This window comes from Ursus americanus, chromosome 32 (genome assembly GCF_024610735.1).
Source record: "Ursus americanus isolate L20-20 chromosome 32, mUrsAme1.1.p, whole genome shotgun sequence".
Taxonomy (NCBI): domain Eukaryota; kingdom Metazoa; phylum Chordata; class Mammalia; order Carnivora; family Ursidae; genus Ursus; species Ursus americanus.
In genome coordinates, this window is record NC_142158.1 from 31,183,355 (window position 1) to 31,200,238 (window position 16,884).

Below are 16,884 nucleotides of genomic sequence, written 5' to 3' on the forward strand. Positions count from 1 at the left end.
GCTTAACCGCTGTGCCACCCAGGCGCCCCAAATTTTAATATATTTAGATTTTTCCATTAATTTCCAAAAATAAACACAATTGTGTTTGTTGTTTTAGCCATTATTGAGGGTTCATTTTTTACTCATTCACATCATTCCAGGGATTATGGAAGTCATCTGTGATCATTGAAAGAAATTGTAAAACCGCTTCTGATCCTCACAAATTACTCTGAGACTTGTCAGGTGATTGCTCATTCTTCATTCTGCTGGGGAAAATCCAAATTGTTTTTTGAAGAAAAACCTGGTACAGTCATTTGTCCTCCCGTGCTCTGTTGACGTGAGCACTTGTCCTGGTTAGGCAGTACCTTGCCTTCCTTAAGAGGTTGTCTCTCTTACTCTACCTAGCAACCCACCTGACTGTTAAAGCATATTGATCTGCCCCTACCTTGCTGCATAGAAAATCTGCAAGCCAGGTGGCAGCCATGGAGCAGAAATAGTCTCTGTGTCTCCATACCTATCAAAAGCTCAGTTGATGGAAATCCTCTTTGGAGGATTGTCTGAGGAACATGGAGCTTACCTTTTTTTCTCAACACACTTAAGATTTCCTCTTAGATTAAGGCCATCAGAGAACAGCAGCATGCCATGCTATTATGTACTCTCTTCCCCACCTTTGCTAATAATGGACTGTATTTTGGCTTTATGAAACAGTCTCCACTGATATAGATAACTCTAAGAAAAGAACCATCTGAAACCCACTATTTGTGTAAGAATGTTCATTAGGACATTTTTACCACATTATACAGTGTCTCCTTCATAAACATACACAGGAGGAACTCTTCTGGTTTTATTACAGGAATAATTATGCCTCTCTTCAGTTCTCCTGAGTACCTAGTTTGTTTTTATAATATGGTTCCTGTGACTCATGTCTTAACTGGTTGTGTTCTCTTGTTGTATGATGCCTTTAGTGGGCTCAGAACCCACTAAAAAAAAAAAAAACCACTCTAATGGGTGTTTAGAAAGGATCTCATAATAATCATTTGTATGTTAACCTCACCCATACAGAATTTATTTTCCTATAATCACTGTTATTTCAAGTTATGTATGTATAGTTCCAGACTGCTTTAAATCTATTGTGGAATTAAGTGGGATAAATAAATTTAGAAGTTAGACAGAATTATATTAGGATATATTAAGAATCTAATAAGCCAGGGGCACCTGGATGGCTCAGTTGATTAAGCATCTACCTTTGGTACAGGTCATGATCCCAGGGTCCTGGGATCGAGTCCTGAATTGGGCTCCCTGCTCAGTGGAGAGCCTGCTTCTTCCCGCCCCTCTGCTGCTCCCCCTGCTTATGCTCTCTCTCTCTCTGTCAAATAAATAAATAAAATCTTAAAAAAAAAATCTAATAAGCCAGTCTTTTGGGGGGGGAGAGAGGAGGCAATTTTGAATGGGTAACAAGACATACAATTTTATTGAATATTGTGTCCTGGGCACTGGATTCACAGCAGTAGATGAGTGAGTATGACATCCTATACTATAATCACTGCTTTTAATGAATTTTATATATTTTCCTTTAGTTTTTTCTTTTTTCTTTTTTTTTTTTAAGATCTTAATTATTTATTTGACAGAGATAGAGACAGCCAGCTAGAGAGGGAACACAAGCAGGGGGAGTGGGAGAGGAAGAAGCAGGCTCATAGCAGAGGAGCCTGATATGGGGCTCGATCCCATAACGCTGGGATCACGCCCTGAGCGGAAGGCAGATGCTTAACCGCTGTGCCACCCAGGCGCCCCTCCTTTAGTTTTTTCTTTATCATATCAGTGATTTTATAAAATGTGAGTTAGTTTTATAACTTTGGGAGACTTATGTGAATTTATAATTGAAGGAAAACCTTATTAAACAATGTATCCTGAATTTTAGTTTGGAGAACGTGATCATTGTAAAGGTAATTCCAGTTACCATTTTATGATATTGTTCATGAAAACAAGGTTTTATTTGTAGCTATAATTTCAAAATGTGATTAAGAGGCCCAACTGGTAATACTAGTAAATGAATCATTATAATAAAGGCAAAGTGAATAGCTGGTCCTGGGTTGCCCTTATCCTGGGCAGCTTGGCATTCTGGAAAAAGAGTGCACATTGAAATTAGACCAATCTGGCTTTGAATCCCACTGCATATGAGTTATATGCCCTTGGATGAGTTGTTAATGTTTTTGACCATTAGTTTCTTATTTTGGAAAGTCAATATATCTCAAAAAGTTATAAGGATTAAATTAAACATTTCCCAAATGATACATGACATAAACGGGTATTCAGTAAATTTGAATTTCTTCTCCTTTGATTTAATTGGTTTTATCAGGTGATTTAAAAAATTATTAGTAATTTTTGCTTTTTGTAATCATAGTGTTTGATTTAGGATGAGATTTCTCCACTTTCCAAATACTGCTTTGAGTAGTGATAGTAACAGGAGGCTAGGTCAGAGGAGTTAAATGCTTAAAGAGGTGGGGTTGAGGATGGGTAGTATATTCCTTGCTTCAGCAGCTTTGCTATAGGAATCATTAACTGGTAAGCAGAAAGCAGTTTCTCTGAACAACCCCTGCTTATTCTCTTTTGTAAACAAAATATGTTTTAAAAAGTGAGAGTGTATGTCCTTTGAAGTAAAAATTATTTGCTCTAAGGAAATCATGCAATTATTGACGAAGCAGTGTGAATTAAGATGTCCATTGTAGTAGTATTTATTGTATTTGTGTGTGTGAATGAATGGAACGGCTATAATGCCCATCAATAAAGAGAATAGTTTAGTGTATTGTGGTGCAGATATTTAATGAAATTACAATAAATGTTTAGTAAAATGGAAAATACTTATGCCTTAGGGATAGAGGATAAAAATTTATGTACTATGAGTATAGCTATGTAAGTATCATTTGAAGGAAATATAATGTTAATAGTGTTTTTATTAAAGTTAGTACCTATTTTTGTTTTAGGGTAACAACAATATATATGACTTAGGTTCTAATTTTACTAATAACTTTATATTAAAGATAAAAGCTCGTTTAAAAAATCAGGATAGAAAAATATAAAACAAGCAAAAATGTTAAAATTCTGAATATATTAGACATTTCTTCTCTGTGTATATTTACTCACATGTGTGAGTATACATTTTTTCCCCCACAGATCAGATCATTCTTTACTTCTGAAACTTGTACTCTTTCCCTTCAATAATATAACATGTACATTTTAGTACTATATGGAGATTCTTGTTAGTGGCTGCAATATATATGGGAGAAAATACCATAATCCAGATTCTCCCCTATTGGACATTAAGGTCGTTTCTGGTTTCGTTCTTATGAACAAGCTGCAATAAACACTTATATATTGTGAATCCAATTTATATATTTTTATATGTAAACTTTTAAACCAAATTTATATATTTTTAAACCCAAGTTTTAAAAAAGTAGTCAACTGTATATAGTTGCACTGTATTATTAGGCATTGTTTGCTTTCATGTATGTTTTCATCATTCCAGTTAGATGGTAGGTTCTGTGACATCAGGTGCAATGTTTAATGTTTCTTTTGTATTCACAAAGCATCTCATGAAAGAAATATTTCAGTAAATAGGAAGTGATATTTTGGTATTTGTAAGATACCACATCATTGCCTCCAGTATTCTAGATTCACAGGGAGTAGTAGAACTTTAGAGGTTGAAAAACTTCCCCTAAATGAAGTAATGCATATAGAGCAAAAGTGATTTCTTATGAAATACTTTTCATTAATACTATCCTGAGTTCAATGTAAAATTACAGGAAAAACTTCTTCCATATGAAATGCAATTAATTATAGTAGGAAGCTTTTTAGAAAAGCAGAGTTCATACAATTAGAATATATTTAAAATGGACTGACCTTTTTACAAAGTTGAACTTGATTATCTATTAGGATAATGTAGGAGTTCTATTGAGAGATCCATTGAGGATCCATTCAGTGGTATCCATTAAGAGTTGATGCTGGAAAACACACCACTTGAATCTCATTTCAGCTCTGCGATTTTCTTTCTATACTGTGGGCACCATTACTTCTTTGTGCCTCAGTCTTCTCATCTGTAAAATGGAAAACATAATAATGTCTTTTTATAAAGTTGTGATAAAGATGCTCATTCGTGTAAAGATCTAAAAACAGTGCCTTACAATAGAAAGCACTTAGTGATTATAGGTTTTTAACAGTAAAATGAGTTTCGTGTTGGATGCTATTGAATTTATTTATTTATTTTTTTAAAGATTTTACTTTTAAATAATCTCTATGCCCAGTGTGGGACTCGAACTTACCACCCTGAGATCAAGGGTCACATGCTTCACTGACTAAGCCAGCTGGGCACCTCTGGATGCTATTGAATTTATAAAAATTGAGAGCCACATAATTTGAAGTTTTTTCTTTCATGTTGCAGATAACTACATCACAAAATACTTTTATACTTTTGTTAAGCATTTTTTGAGAATGTACACATGCCGGGCATTATGCTCAGTCCTGTGTAAGATAGTGGTGAATAAAACAGAAGACACTAACTGCCCTCAAGGTGTTTAAGAGTGGGAAAGGCAGACATTATTAATGTCCAATATTTAAGCTTTACTATGGGCCAGGCCCTTTTGCTAAAGCTACTACAAAAGTTACCCCATTTAATCTTAATAAGCATTCTCCTTATTAGATATAGATCATATCCTCATTTTATATATGAGGCTGAGAGAATTTAATTAACTTTCTCAAGATTATACACTACTAACTGGCAGAGCTGAAATTAAAACCAGATAGTCTAATACCAAAGCCTCTGCCTTTATTCAACCACTCTGCTGGGTGGTAAATAAACATATAATAATTAATTGTGATTATTGCGGTAGGGTACTGATTAATCCTAGCCTGTCTTTCTCTAAATGGATACAGAAGCCAGAGATAAAAATATGTACTTTAGGGGCGCCTGGGTGGCGCAGTCCTTAAGCGTCTGCCTTCGGCTCAGGGCGTGATCCCAGCGTTCTGGGATCGAGCCCCACATCAGGCTCCTCTGCTGGGAGCCTGCTTCTTCCTCTCCCACTCCCCCTGCTTGTGTTCCCTCTCTCGCTGGCTGTCTCTCTCTGTCAAATTAATAAATAAAATCTTTTTAAAAAATATGTACTTTATTACTGTAAAGCTGGCATGGAGAATGGCTTGGACAGGCAGCTCAAGTGGGCTTCTTATTTCTTCCCTACTGAATTGAACTTGCACATTGAGTCATGGGCAGGTCAGCTGGAAACCTGATGACATTCCTTGCTCCAGGAGGTCCCAGAGGGCTTAACAGTGGAGGAGAGGGGAACATGCTCAGCCTGCAGGTGGGCAGGCAAACTGAGGTGGAGAGTTGAGGGTGGGTCACATGGCAATGACCATTTTCTGTCTCACTAGAGCCATTGAGGGGTTTAGAAGAGAGTATACGTTTACTTGGTACTTCCAAGAGGGAAGAAGTTATTATTTTATGGGTTTGTAGGAACAGGAGTGGGAGAGAGGAGAACGCTCCGTCCCTTTATGTAGGATAAGGAAGGAAACAAGGAGGGTGTGACAGAGAATAACTGAGACCTGTTGATAATCTCGAGGGGGATGGCAATTTAAACCAGTGCTTGAGGACAGAGATTCAACTGTGGGGTGGAGTGGAGATTGGAGAGAAGAGCAGCTTAGGAACCAGAAACAGCCCATTGAAGAGTTTAAGGAACTAAAAGGAGCCAGCATGTTCAAAACATAGTAGCTGAGTGTAAGGAAGGGGTAGCACAGGAGCAGGATGGAGGGGTCGTTGGTGGTCAGATCCCCTGAGCCTTGTAGGCTATAGTAGGAAATTCACGTCTTATTTTATATGCCAAGGAAATTCCTTGAAGGATTTGAAGCAGTGGGTGTTGTCATCTAATTTATATTTTTAAAAGATTGAATTGGATGCTTGTGGAGAGTATATACGAAGGGAACAAAACAGGAGGCAGGGAGACCAGAATAAGTCAGGCCGATGATGAGGATGATATGGACCAGTATGGTAGCAGTGAAATGAAGAGAAGTTGAATTAGAGATGTATTTTGGAGATGGAAATGACGAGACTTGCTGATAGATTTGGATGGGGCCAGTAGGCTGGAGGAAATCAAGGATGATATTCAAATGTTTAGCTTGAACAATTGGATGGAAAGTCCATTTATTGAGATATAGGAGACAGGGAGAGGAATAGTTCTAGGTGTTTTGAACCTGCTAAGTTTGAAGGTGCTTGTGTGGTTTTCATGTGGAGATGTTAGGTAGGCAGTCAGGCTCAGAGAAGAGATTTGCAAGAGACATAAATTTGCAAGTTTTCAATATAAGATGGTATTTAGTTTGAAGTCTTGGGTATAGATGAAATCATCCAGAAGAATGTGGGAGAGAGGAGAGAGCCCAGTGTCATGCCCTGAGGAACTAATAGAGAGTTGCAAGTAGAGGGACCACATGCAGTGGAGTCAGAGAGGGAGGTGACATAGAGGTCACAGAAAATCAGTAGAATGTGCTGATATGGACTCCAGAATGGAGAGTGTTTAGAGAAAGGGGAAATGTTAACCATGTCAGCTGGTAATCCAGGAAAGTGGCTTTTGGGTCTGATAACAAGTCATTAATGACCTGAGAAGAGCAGTTCCAGTGTAACGGATTGAGGAAGGAATGCAAGCTGAGGAAATGAGTCAAACCTTAAGATACATATGAATTACTCGGAGGTCTTGTCAAAACGTAGATTCTACTTTATGGCCTGAGAGTCTGCAATTCTAAAGAGCTCCCCCATAATGCCAGTGCTGCTCGTCCGTGGAGGAGCAGAGGTATAGATTAGTGGTCCTAGGTCTTCACTGTGTGTTAGAATTATGTGGCGGGCTTGATAAAGTACAGGTTACTGGACCCACTTCAGTTTCCAGTTCAGTAGGTCTGGGGTGGCACCTGAGAATTTGCATTTCTTCTAAGTTCCCAGGTGACACAAATGCTGCTGGTCTAGGAACCACACTGTGGAGAACCACTGGAGAATTTTAACTGTAGTGGAGAGCTTTCAAGGAAAATTTTTTTTTGTCGAGGATGGGCATATTTATGTTGATGAGAATCATCCAGAAGATAGAGAGAGACTCAGAAGGGAGAGAGAAAGGGAATGAAGGAGTGAAGTCCTTGAGGGGATGAGGGAGGTGGCTCCAGAGCATGTATTGAGGTCTTGGATTTTTGTAAGAAAGGGCATGTGTCCTTGGGTATAGCAAGAGAGGAAGCAGAGAAGATAGGTCCAAGTGCAGATGGGTTTGTAGATTTACCCGTAGGCAGATGGAGCTTCCTTTTGCTGGTTTCTATTTTCTTGATGAAGGCAGGGACAACTTTTGAAGGAAGAGGGTGAATTGGAGGTTTGAGGAGAGAGACAGTGTCAAATGAGTAAGAAAACGCACTTCCTAGAAAAAAGTGGCAGTTTTGAGAGCCTTATTTGAGGTTAAGGTCAAATTAAGAATGAAACCCATCTGTATGATTGTACATTCTTTTTTCTTGAACCACAATTAGTTCTTGGATTCAGACAAGGAGAATTAAGTAGTTGAGATCACCCAAAGTTAGACTTTATCCAGGTGGGTGTAGGAGACAGAGGCAGGGACAGAGGCACAAGGGAGCATGTAGTCTAAGCCAGTCGAGAAGGGAAATGAAGATGGGAGAGGGCTTGAAGCCAATGATGATGAGGTCCACAAATCGCTGTAGTCAGCGTATAAGTAAACCAGAAGTAAACTAAAAGGCATAGGTTTGTGATGGAAAATGGGTGCTGGCATTCAAAATTGTGTAGGCGGGGCAGCTTTTGTTGGTGATAGAGGTCCAGGGCGTGACCCCGGAGGAGGCTAGATGAGGTGGAGTTTCCTGGAGAGGTCAGGAAGCTGAGAGGCCAGGATGTTGGATGTGTCCTCCACCTGGATGTTGAAGTTGCCAAGAATGATGACAGAAATTGGGAGTGGAGAGAGACTTGGAGATAGGAACCAACTTTTCAGTGAATAATGGAAAATTCCAGGTCAGTGGATTACAGCAGCAGAGAGGTAGTGATAGCCGTGAGTCCGGGCTTTTGTAAAACAAATGGAGAATTATAGTTGGGAAGTAGGAATGGTTGGTGAGGAGGACATCTGCCCCACCTGCTGGCCACGAGGGACTTGGGATATGAGAGAGAATCCCCTCTAAGGGCAGGGCTGTAAGAGAAGTAGTGTCTTTAAGGTAGAGCCTAGTTTCAATTAAAGAAATGGAGGGAAGGCTCAGAAAGGGGATGAAGATTTATAGGAGTTTATAACAAATTGGGAGTTGAAGAGTGAGGACTTAGTCTAAGAATTTGGGAGGGAGAGGAGGGGAACTTCTGAAGTAAGTACAGAGTCACATGGAAAAGAGTTGGTCATGGTAGATGATCTGGAAATCTTGGATTCCCGTTGGAGACTGAGATAAACGGGAGGATGAGGCATGATCGGATTAGCCCAGTCTCTAAAAATAATGAAAATACACATCAAGTTTCTTGCTATAGTTGTCCTACATGATCTAGCCTCGACCTCATTCTTTTCTCCTCTCCCCTTGCTTTCTGCCTTCCACCTACACAGGCCATCTTTACACCCTCCAGCATGCCCTGTTTTTTCTACCTCTGTTTCTTCTTTCCTTTGTTTGCACTTGCTCTTCAGAGAGGCAGTGTGGCAAAGTTATAATAGCATGAGCTGTGGGTCCAGATTCCCTCCTCCTGCCACTTTCTAGCTTTGTGATCGTGGGCAAGTTATTTAGCATCTCTATGCTTCAGTTTCCTCATTTCTCAGTGGGGGTATGATAATAGCATTTACTTCACAGCGGTGTTGGGGATTAAAACTTATTTTAATTTTAATTTTAAAAATTAACGTTAAGGGTCTAGAACAGTTACTGGTATGTAATAAAACCTATTGAGTCTTTATTATAAATGTTAATACTATTGTTAATAATACTAAATGTTAATAATACTATTTTAGTATTTATAATAATACTATTTTTTTCTTCTGTTTGAAGCTCTTTTTCCCTATACCTTTAGATGGTTGCTAACTTTCTCATCATTCAGTTGTCTCAGCTTGAACCTACTTGCTCAGACATCCTAGCTGAAGTAGCAAAACCCCACTGGCTTTCTGTTATTTGCCCCATTATTCTGTTTTATTTAGTCATAGCACTCATCACTATTGGAAATTATTGTATGATTCTGCCCGTCGCTTGAGGGCAGGGATTTGTTGACTTGTCCTTCTTGTATTTTAGCTTCTGAAGAGTGGCAGATACTTTGTAGGCACTCAAGAAATTTTTGTGCCAGCTCGTCCCGAAGTCATTCCAAGCCCTCCACTCTGATCAGGCAGCATTTTGTGGCAAGGTGACTGTGAAGCCTAAGGCAGGGGAGACAGAATCCAGCTCTTTGTATATCAGTCTCTTGCTCATGTAGATCAAGTGGCTGCTTGCTTTTGTGCTAACTGGGACACAGCTACATCCATTTTTAAATTTATTGTCTGGCTGCTTTCTGGCTATAACCACAGACTTGAGTAGTTGTAACAAAGACCCTAAGCCTCACAAAGTCTAAAATATTTATTCTCTGGTCCTTCATGGAAAAAACTTTCTGATCCCCGATTTAGATGCATAGAAAGAAAGATGAGAAGGAAACACCAATAATAAAAGATTACTTCGGATAGGGGGATTATAGGTCGTTTTAGTTTTTATACTTTGTACTTTGCTATAGGCCCATTTAATTTGGAAATGAAATAGCCTTCCTTATAAATGCTAATTTTGAAGTATTTAGAGCATGTTCAATGGTGAATTCTTCATGTCTGTGTTTTTTTTCTTAGTGCTGCTTTTGACACAAAAACTGGGTTACGTGTGGCAGTGAAGAAGCTCTCCAGACCATTTCAGTCCATTATTCATGCCAAAAGGACCTACAGAGAACTGCGGTTACTTAAACATATGAAACATGAAAATGTAAGTTATTCATGCAAGGAAGAATAAATGCTGCTCTTGAACAGACTGGAAGAAGTGGTGTTTTAATTACTGCAGATGGGAGTACTCGAGAATGCGTCAAACTTTGGACCACGCTTCTGGTATTGGGGTGTTTGTGGCTGCTGTGTGATGCCAGATAGCCACCCAAAGCCTTGGGAATCAATGGGTACATCTTCCTGGAGTTCGAGTGTTACTCAGACAGTTTTAGAGGGAAAGCATTAACCAACATTTTTTTTAATAGAAAGATTTTTAAGAGAAAATATTACAAACAGATTTTGCATTCTTTACCGGATATACTTAAGGCTGTAGTGTCCGAATATGGGAGTCCAAGGCTATTTTGTGTTGTTATGGGTTATTCCAGTGGGGAAGTTTGAGGCAGTATGCCTTAGGTTCACTGGATGTCCTGTTGAAGGTGACTATTAATTTATGGATAGTTTAATATTATAATTTTCCTTTTAGATCTTCTTCAAGACAGCTTTTCCAGATTCAGGTATTTTAATAAATGTGATGAAGACATTGTTTAAGTTAAATACAACTTTTTCTTTTCTGTCAGTTTGGAAATTTGAGAGCAATGACATCCTGCAAAGGAGTGCTTCAAAATCCTAATACATTAAATAAAAGGATGCAATTGGACTATTAGCTGAAAGTGAAAAAACAATTACCGGAGGATACTTATTTTCCTAAATTTCAAAATCAAGTTAAAAGAATTTATGTGACTGCCATATGAAAGGAACTGTAAAATTTGTAGCATTGTGGAAACAGTGGCCATAGAGATTTTAGTCATTTCACCCTATTGTTACTGTGTAGAAAAAAATTCAGAATGTGTAAATTTATTACTTGCCTATTCAGACCTTTTCTGTTTTAATTGAATAAAAAAATTTTTTTAAATTAGAGATCAGTGATGCTTTATTAATATACGCTTGTTTCACAGGGTATACATTTCTTCTAAATTGGGAGCATTGAGACTTGAATTTGGAATTGGATTACCAATGCTGTTGTAATCCCAGCTCTAGCTTATTTATTTTCATGGTTTATTTTAATTGCGTACTATTGAGCAAATTCTGTTTTCCCCAGGTAACCTCTATTCCTAGGTATGATTTCTGTAAGCATCCATGTGCAAAGCTGAATTTTTAAAAAGTTCAGTGCAGTGCTGCAGCCTTCCTCATCAGTGACATGTTTACAAGTTGAGATATATGGAAAAAGCTACCAGGAGGAGCTTTATTCCAGGGTCTGCGTACAATCAAGGTGGCCTGGCAGGTTAACTGATGCGTTTACATTTGGTTTTTAACACAGTTGAGTGTGTGCTGTTTTTCATTACACATTAATAAATGTGACAAAGACATTATCATAGCTTTTTAAATAAAGAAAACTTTGAAAATGGAATGCAAGCGAAACATTTATGGAACCCCAAAGCACTTTCAGGAGGCCCTGGGATCCCACTGATGTTGCCAGTGCTCATTTATGAGCATCTGGCTTAGATTACCAGCACTATACTTTATTGTTCTGCTTCTCTTCATAGACCATTTAAGCCAATGTTTAGGGCAAAGATTATTTTGGATTATCTGAATCCATGCCTTAGCTTTTCTAGTAATCATAAGAAACAAGATTATTTATCATGCTTTAATTTTCTGTATGGGGTACTTCAAAATGTGTCTTATATGGTATTAGGCTGGTTACATTTGGGTCACTCTGTAGAAATGAAGAGGCCACAGTGATGGGATATGATTGTTCTAATTTAGGAAGGGCTACAAGAATCTTTAAAAAAAAAAAAAAAAAAAAAAAAAGGAGGGCTGATGAGATGCTTGGGAGGCACAGTCCGTTGAGTATGTGACTTTTGGTTTTGGCTCCGGTCGTGACCTTGGGGTTGTGGGATCGAACCCTGTGTTGGGCTCCATGCTCAGTAAGGAGTCTGCTTGGGACTGTCTCTCCCTCTCTGTCTGCCCCTCCATGTTGCATTCTCCCTCTCTCTCTCTCTCTCTCTCTCTCAAATGAATGGATAAATCTTTTAAAAGAAAGGAGGGGCTGATAATATTAGGAACACAGGATTTTAATTTACATAAGTTGTTTCATAAGCAGCTTGCTTAATAGCAGTTGGTCTTTTCATGTTAACATGGTTAGTTTTTAGCAGTATCAATTAGAGGCTCATCTGTACTTAAATATTGGTGATTTGGTTTTGAACAAAAGAAGGCATATGGCTGAATGTTTTATAGTTCTCTTCTTGTTACAGGGGCTAACAGACTCAATATAGGAAAATACAGGAAAATTCCTGAATGTCACCCTATTCCACAAACACTTGTTAGAAGCTCAAATTGTAAAGGTAGTTTTACCCAGGGAAGAGCTAAGACCTCCAAATAAGTGTAATTGAGGATTTTAAGAGGAGCTCCTCTCTTTCATCTTCCTCTTTCTCTCCCTCTTTCTTTTAAAAAAGTGACTCTTTTGGGGGTGCCTAGGTGGCTCAGTCCATTAAGCATCTACGTTCAGGTCATGATCCCAGGGTTGAGCCCGAATTGGGCTCCTTGCTCAGCAGGGAGCCTGCTTCTCCCTCTCCCTCCCCCCACTTGTGCTCTATATCTTTCTCTCACTCTTTCTTCCAAATAAATAAATAAGTAAAATCGTAAAAAAAAAAAAAAAAGACTCTTTTGGGGGGCATCTGGCTGGCCCACTCAGTAGATCATGAGATTCTTGATCTCAGGGTTGTGAGTTTGAGCCCCATGTTGGGTGTAGAGATTACTTAAAAATAAAATGTTTTAAATGAATGAAGGAATGAATGACTCTTTTGGGCCGCTGTATAATTTTTAACTAGCCACTAGTCCTCCGAAAACAGCAGCAGCTTAAAACTCTTGACAATATTAAGTATTGGTAACAAATGTAATTTCTAGGTGCCAAGTGCACATGTGATCTTTTACCAAAAATGCCTGACTCAGAATCAATGGTTCATCTGAAGTTATTTCTTTTATTAGTGATAATGAGTGACAGACACACATTTACCAGATGAATAATAGGAGCTAGGGGTGTGTCCTCTGTGCCTGTAAGAGTTACTCTGTGAACAGTTAGCTGGTACATTCCTGGTTGAACTTGTGACCTCGATCTCCTTAACACCTGCTCTAAGGAAAGATGAAAGGGAAGCAGCCTGCCAGTTGCATCTTTTTGCTTTCTGGGTAGGTGCTACGAGGATTGCCTGGAGTTAGGGCCTGGAGATCTGTACATTTTGAAATTTAAAAATATCCAAGGAATCCTTTCATAAATTGTATTTGGGAGCCTTAGATTTAACCCTACCGTGGTAGACCAAGTCATTGTTTTGGTGCACTTGTGTTAAATACATTAGATGCTGTCTTTGGTGACAGAGTTAAAGTGGGTTTTTTCTTGAGTATGTGCCAGTTTAGTAAAAATATGTTACTTCTGTCTGTCAGCTTTTGGATCATTGTAGGACAGTCATCCGAGACATTGGCTGATTATTTCTATTATAAATGCGTTCTCTAAATAATTCCTGGGTTACTTTTGGGTGTCTGAAAACATATTGGAAAAAAGAATATAGAAATAGGCTAAAATATAACTTGAATTAAAAGGAAGTTTCCGTTTAAGAAATGAGAAATGAATAGATTATGGAATATTCCTAAAAGTTCCCCAGACCTATTCTAATGCTGGGAAACTTTATTTTACAGTATTTTCCTTTTGATGAATACTCCATAAATACAATAAATGGAGAAGGGATATTTGTAAAAGCCGACAGAAAATTAAAAATACTTTTGATGTAACATGGGTAGTTTTAATCTTATAAAATGTATCCTTTTTAGGAAATTAAAATTTGATAGGCTGTTTGCTAACATACTTGTTCTATTATTTTTTCCAAATTAGTTTATTGTGCTTCTGGCAGTCATGCTTCTTAATCATTTGAATAATTCAGCTTAGCTTTGTATCTCAAATTTTGTACCGGAAGTAGCTGCTTCAAATAGTTTGTTTCTGTGATTTGTACTTTGTAATTCTTTATAAAACTTAAGGATTGTGATCACCACTTATTTTGGTAATCAACAGAGGGTCAGGCCTTTGGACAAGGCACCTTCAGTTACATTGTCGACTTAATCTTCCCAAATAAGCATCCCTCTCTCATCTGTATGAGGGAGTGAAGCTTGGAGAAGATACCTTTCTTTCATTTGTTTAACAAATATTAATTGAAGTACTGTGTGCCAGGCACTATTCCAAGTGCTGGATTATTGGATTGAAGAAGACATAAGTTCATGGATCCAGGAAATCACAAACTGACTGTGGAGTTCAGACTTACAGCTGTTGGATTCCAAAATGCTTGTGTTTTCAAATTGAAGTTGGAGTTATTTGAAAATGATTTGGACTTATTTTGTTTTACTTTGTCTTTGAGGTAACTCTTGCGTGAAAAAGCCTGTGTAAATTGATCTCTCGTGATTTACTTTAATCAGACGATTTTCATAATCACCATTGAAATAATGTAAAACAGTGTAAATTGTTTTAAACTTTTCCTGTTGTATTGGGGAGGTGGGACATCTCACATAGCAAGAAGGAACAGTTGAATAAAATTGGCTTCTAGATCTCAGTTACCTAAAGTACAAGTGGCGATGGGGAGAGTAATCAAAAGACCAGAGGTCTTAAGCCAGGAGTATATCAAACTCAAGGAAAACAATTATGGTTTAGATGCGGAAGGTAAAAGAAAATGATTTGACTTAAATTTAAAGTACTATTCAGAGCTTTCATAAGGTCAGGGATACACTGGTGGTGAGAATGTAAGCTGACTTCACCTTTATGTAGGACAATTTGACAATATTAAGATCCTTAAGTGTATTGGTGTCCTTTGATGCTATAATTCTATTTCTTGAAATTTATTTTCTGGAAGGAAATACAAAATGTGAAAAATATATATTACACACACATGTACATACACATATGCACACACACTTGCTGTGTTTCTTAAATGTCCAAAGATGAGAAATCAGTTAAATTATGGTATATACAAATGGTAGAGCATGAAAAATATTTGAAGATACAGTCATTATATAGTAAGTGACAAGGCAGGATATAAAACTATGCAGAGTATAACCCCAACTCTTAATGTACATACATCAGAAACATCAAAGGAAATATCTCAAAATGTTAATGATAGTTATAATAGGTAGTGCAATTAGAAGTAATTTTGATTTTCTTGTATGCAGTTGTCTGGGTAATGATCTTATGGATAACCGTATCTTCCCTTTGGAATAAGATGCAAAGTCTTGAAAAGCTATTCTCCTTGACTTCCAAGGCCTTTTTTTGGGCTTGTTTCCCTTTTGGGTTCAGGCTGTGTAATTGAAATTACTTTTAAAATCCTGATGGGTGAATGAAGTAACATTCTAATTAAGAGTGTTCTTTTTTTATGGTAATGTTTTGAGCATTGGTATATTTTACTGTCAGGGCTGTTCTTTAACTTGCTAGGTTAGAGCAGAATGCTAATGAGGCCCAGTCATGGGTCAGTATTCATAAAGGCCATTTAGCTTTTGTTTGTTTCATTTCCAGATATTCTTAACCTCGGTTTTAGGAGTAACTGACGGTGGTTGGGGAATGGTGGTGGTATATATGGATTAGTCAGTATAACTCCATGATCAGAAAAACTGCTCAAAAACCGTGGCTTACCGAGTATTAAGTAGTTTTTGCATTATCCTTGTATAAACATGGCCTTTGTTTTTTCATTTTTTAATAGTCTGATCTAAATACCTGATGATAATTAAGAAAAGTATCTGAATATTAAGAGTATTATAAGAATAACACCAAGAATATACTAAGAGAATATTATGGGGCTCAAAAAGTGTCAGTCTTGAACACTACATATCTAAAATTTTCATGGAATAATAATATGTTTAAAAAAGAAAAATGATACTATAGTAATAGGTGTTGCAGTGTGACTTTCTTCCGCTTGTTCATTAGGCTGTTAGGGCATGTGTAAGTCAAGAGCCCTAAATCTTTTTGCTTCTTGATAAACTAATGGCTATATGTGAACAAATTCTAAAGAAATGATGTTTTTAATGGTAAAATATGTTATTCTGGGAGGTGATGCTATTAAGTAAAAATCAAAAGCATAATTTGGGTAAAAAAAATAAGTCGTGGTTAAGTCTATGATGGTGTGATGTCATTGAACTGAAATAGTGGGGTTTGAAATCAGTTCCTATTAAAATGGTTAAGACCTGATGGATATTATAGTTCTATATTTATTTACTGCTTGATTTTTCTATTCTCTCCTAGGTGATTGGTCTGTTGGATGTTTTTACACCTGCAAGGTCTCTGGAGGAATTCAATGATGTGTGAGTGATTCTTTTGCATCTGCCTTCCTCAGCTGGATGATGAAGATTAGCAGCCCACTTCTGTTCCTGCACCATTTAGTAGTATACAGGCTTCAAAGGATTCTTTATTCCTATGATCCAACTCCCCTAGGGGAAGGGGATGGATACAGAGCTGTATATCATGTGTGGTATAAATCTGCGTGGGAGGGGTCGGCGCCCAAACCGCTGCATTGCTCAAGGCTCAACTGTCTATTAGTATTTTCATCATTCCAGGCACATTGTGAAGATTCAGTGGTGAGTCCTTGCAGGAGTTCCATGGAAAGGAGCATAGGGAGTTTTGATTATGATTTTTGTTCTCAAAATGCCTGTCCCACTTTTAAAGGGACACCTTTACACTTTACATCATTACATTCACATCAAGAAATGTAACCAGGCCCTGGTTCCCTATAAGTTCTTCTCTCTCTTTTGTCCCACTTGCATGTGGAAATGGTACTAGACCTGTATGCTCTTCCTTGACGTACTGGATTTCTGTCCTGAGACAAGGGGTGGGCCTCAGGCATTGAGAAAGCTACTGCATAGTGCTAGTTCTCCCAGTGCTAGCCTGAGATTATCAGGAACCAGTAGTGGGAGGTTGGGAAAATGAAAC

The 16,884-nt window shown here is 37.9% G+C and overlaps 1 protein-coding gene across 4 annotated transcripts in view; it reads left to right on the top strand.

Annotated features, from left to right (window-relative positions):
- The window catches only part of MAPK14 (mitogen-activated protein kinase 14), a 72,401-nt gene that overhangs the window by 14,437 nt on the left and 41,080 nt on the right, over nt 1–16,884 (top strand). For all 4 annotated transcript variants that reach the window (XM_045772060.2, XM_045772059.2, XM_045772058.2 and 1 more), the window contains exons 2-3: nt 9,813–9,942; nt 16,201–16,259. In XM_045772060.2, coding sequence (XP_045628016.1) covers nt 9,813–9,942; nt 16,201–16,259 — 189 coding nt within the window. The remainder of the gene's footprint in view (nt 1–9,812; nt 9,943–16,200; nt 16,260–16,884) is intronic.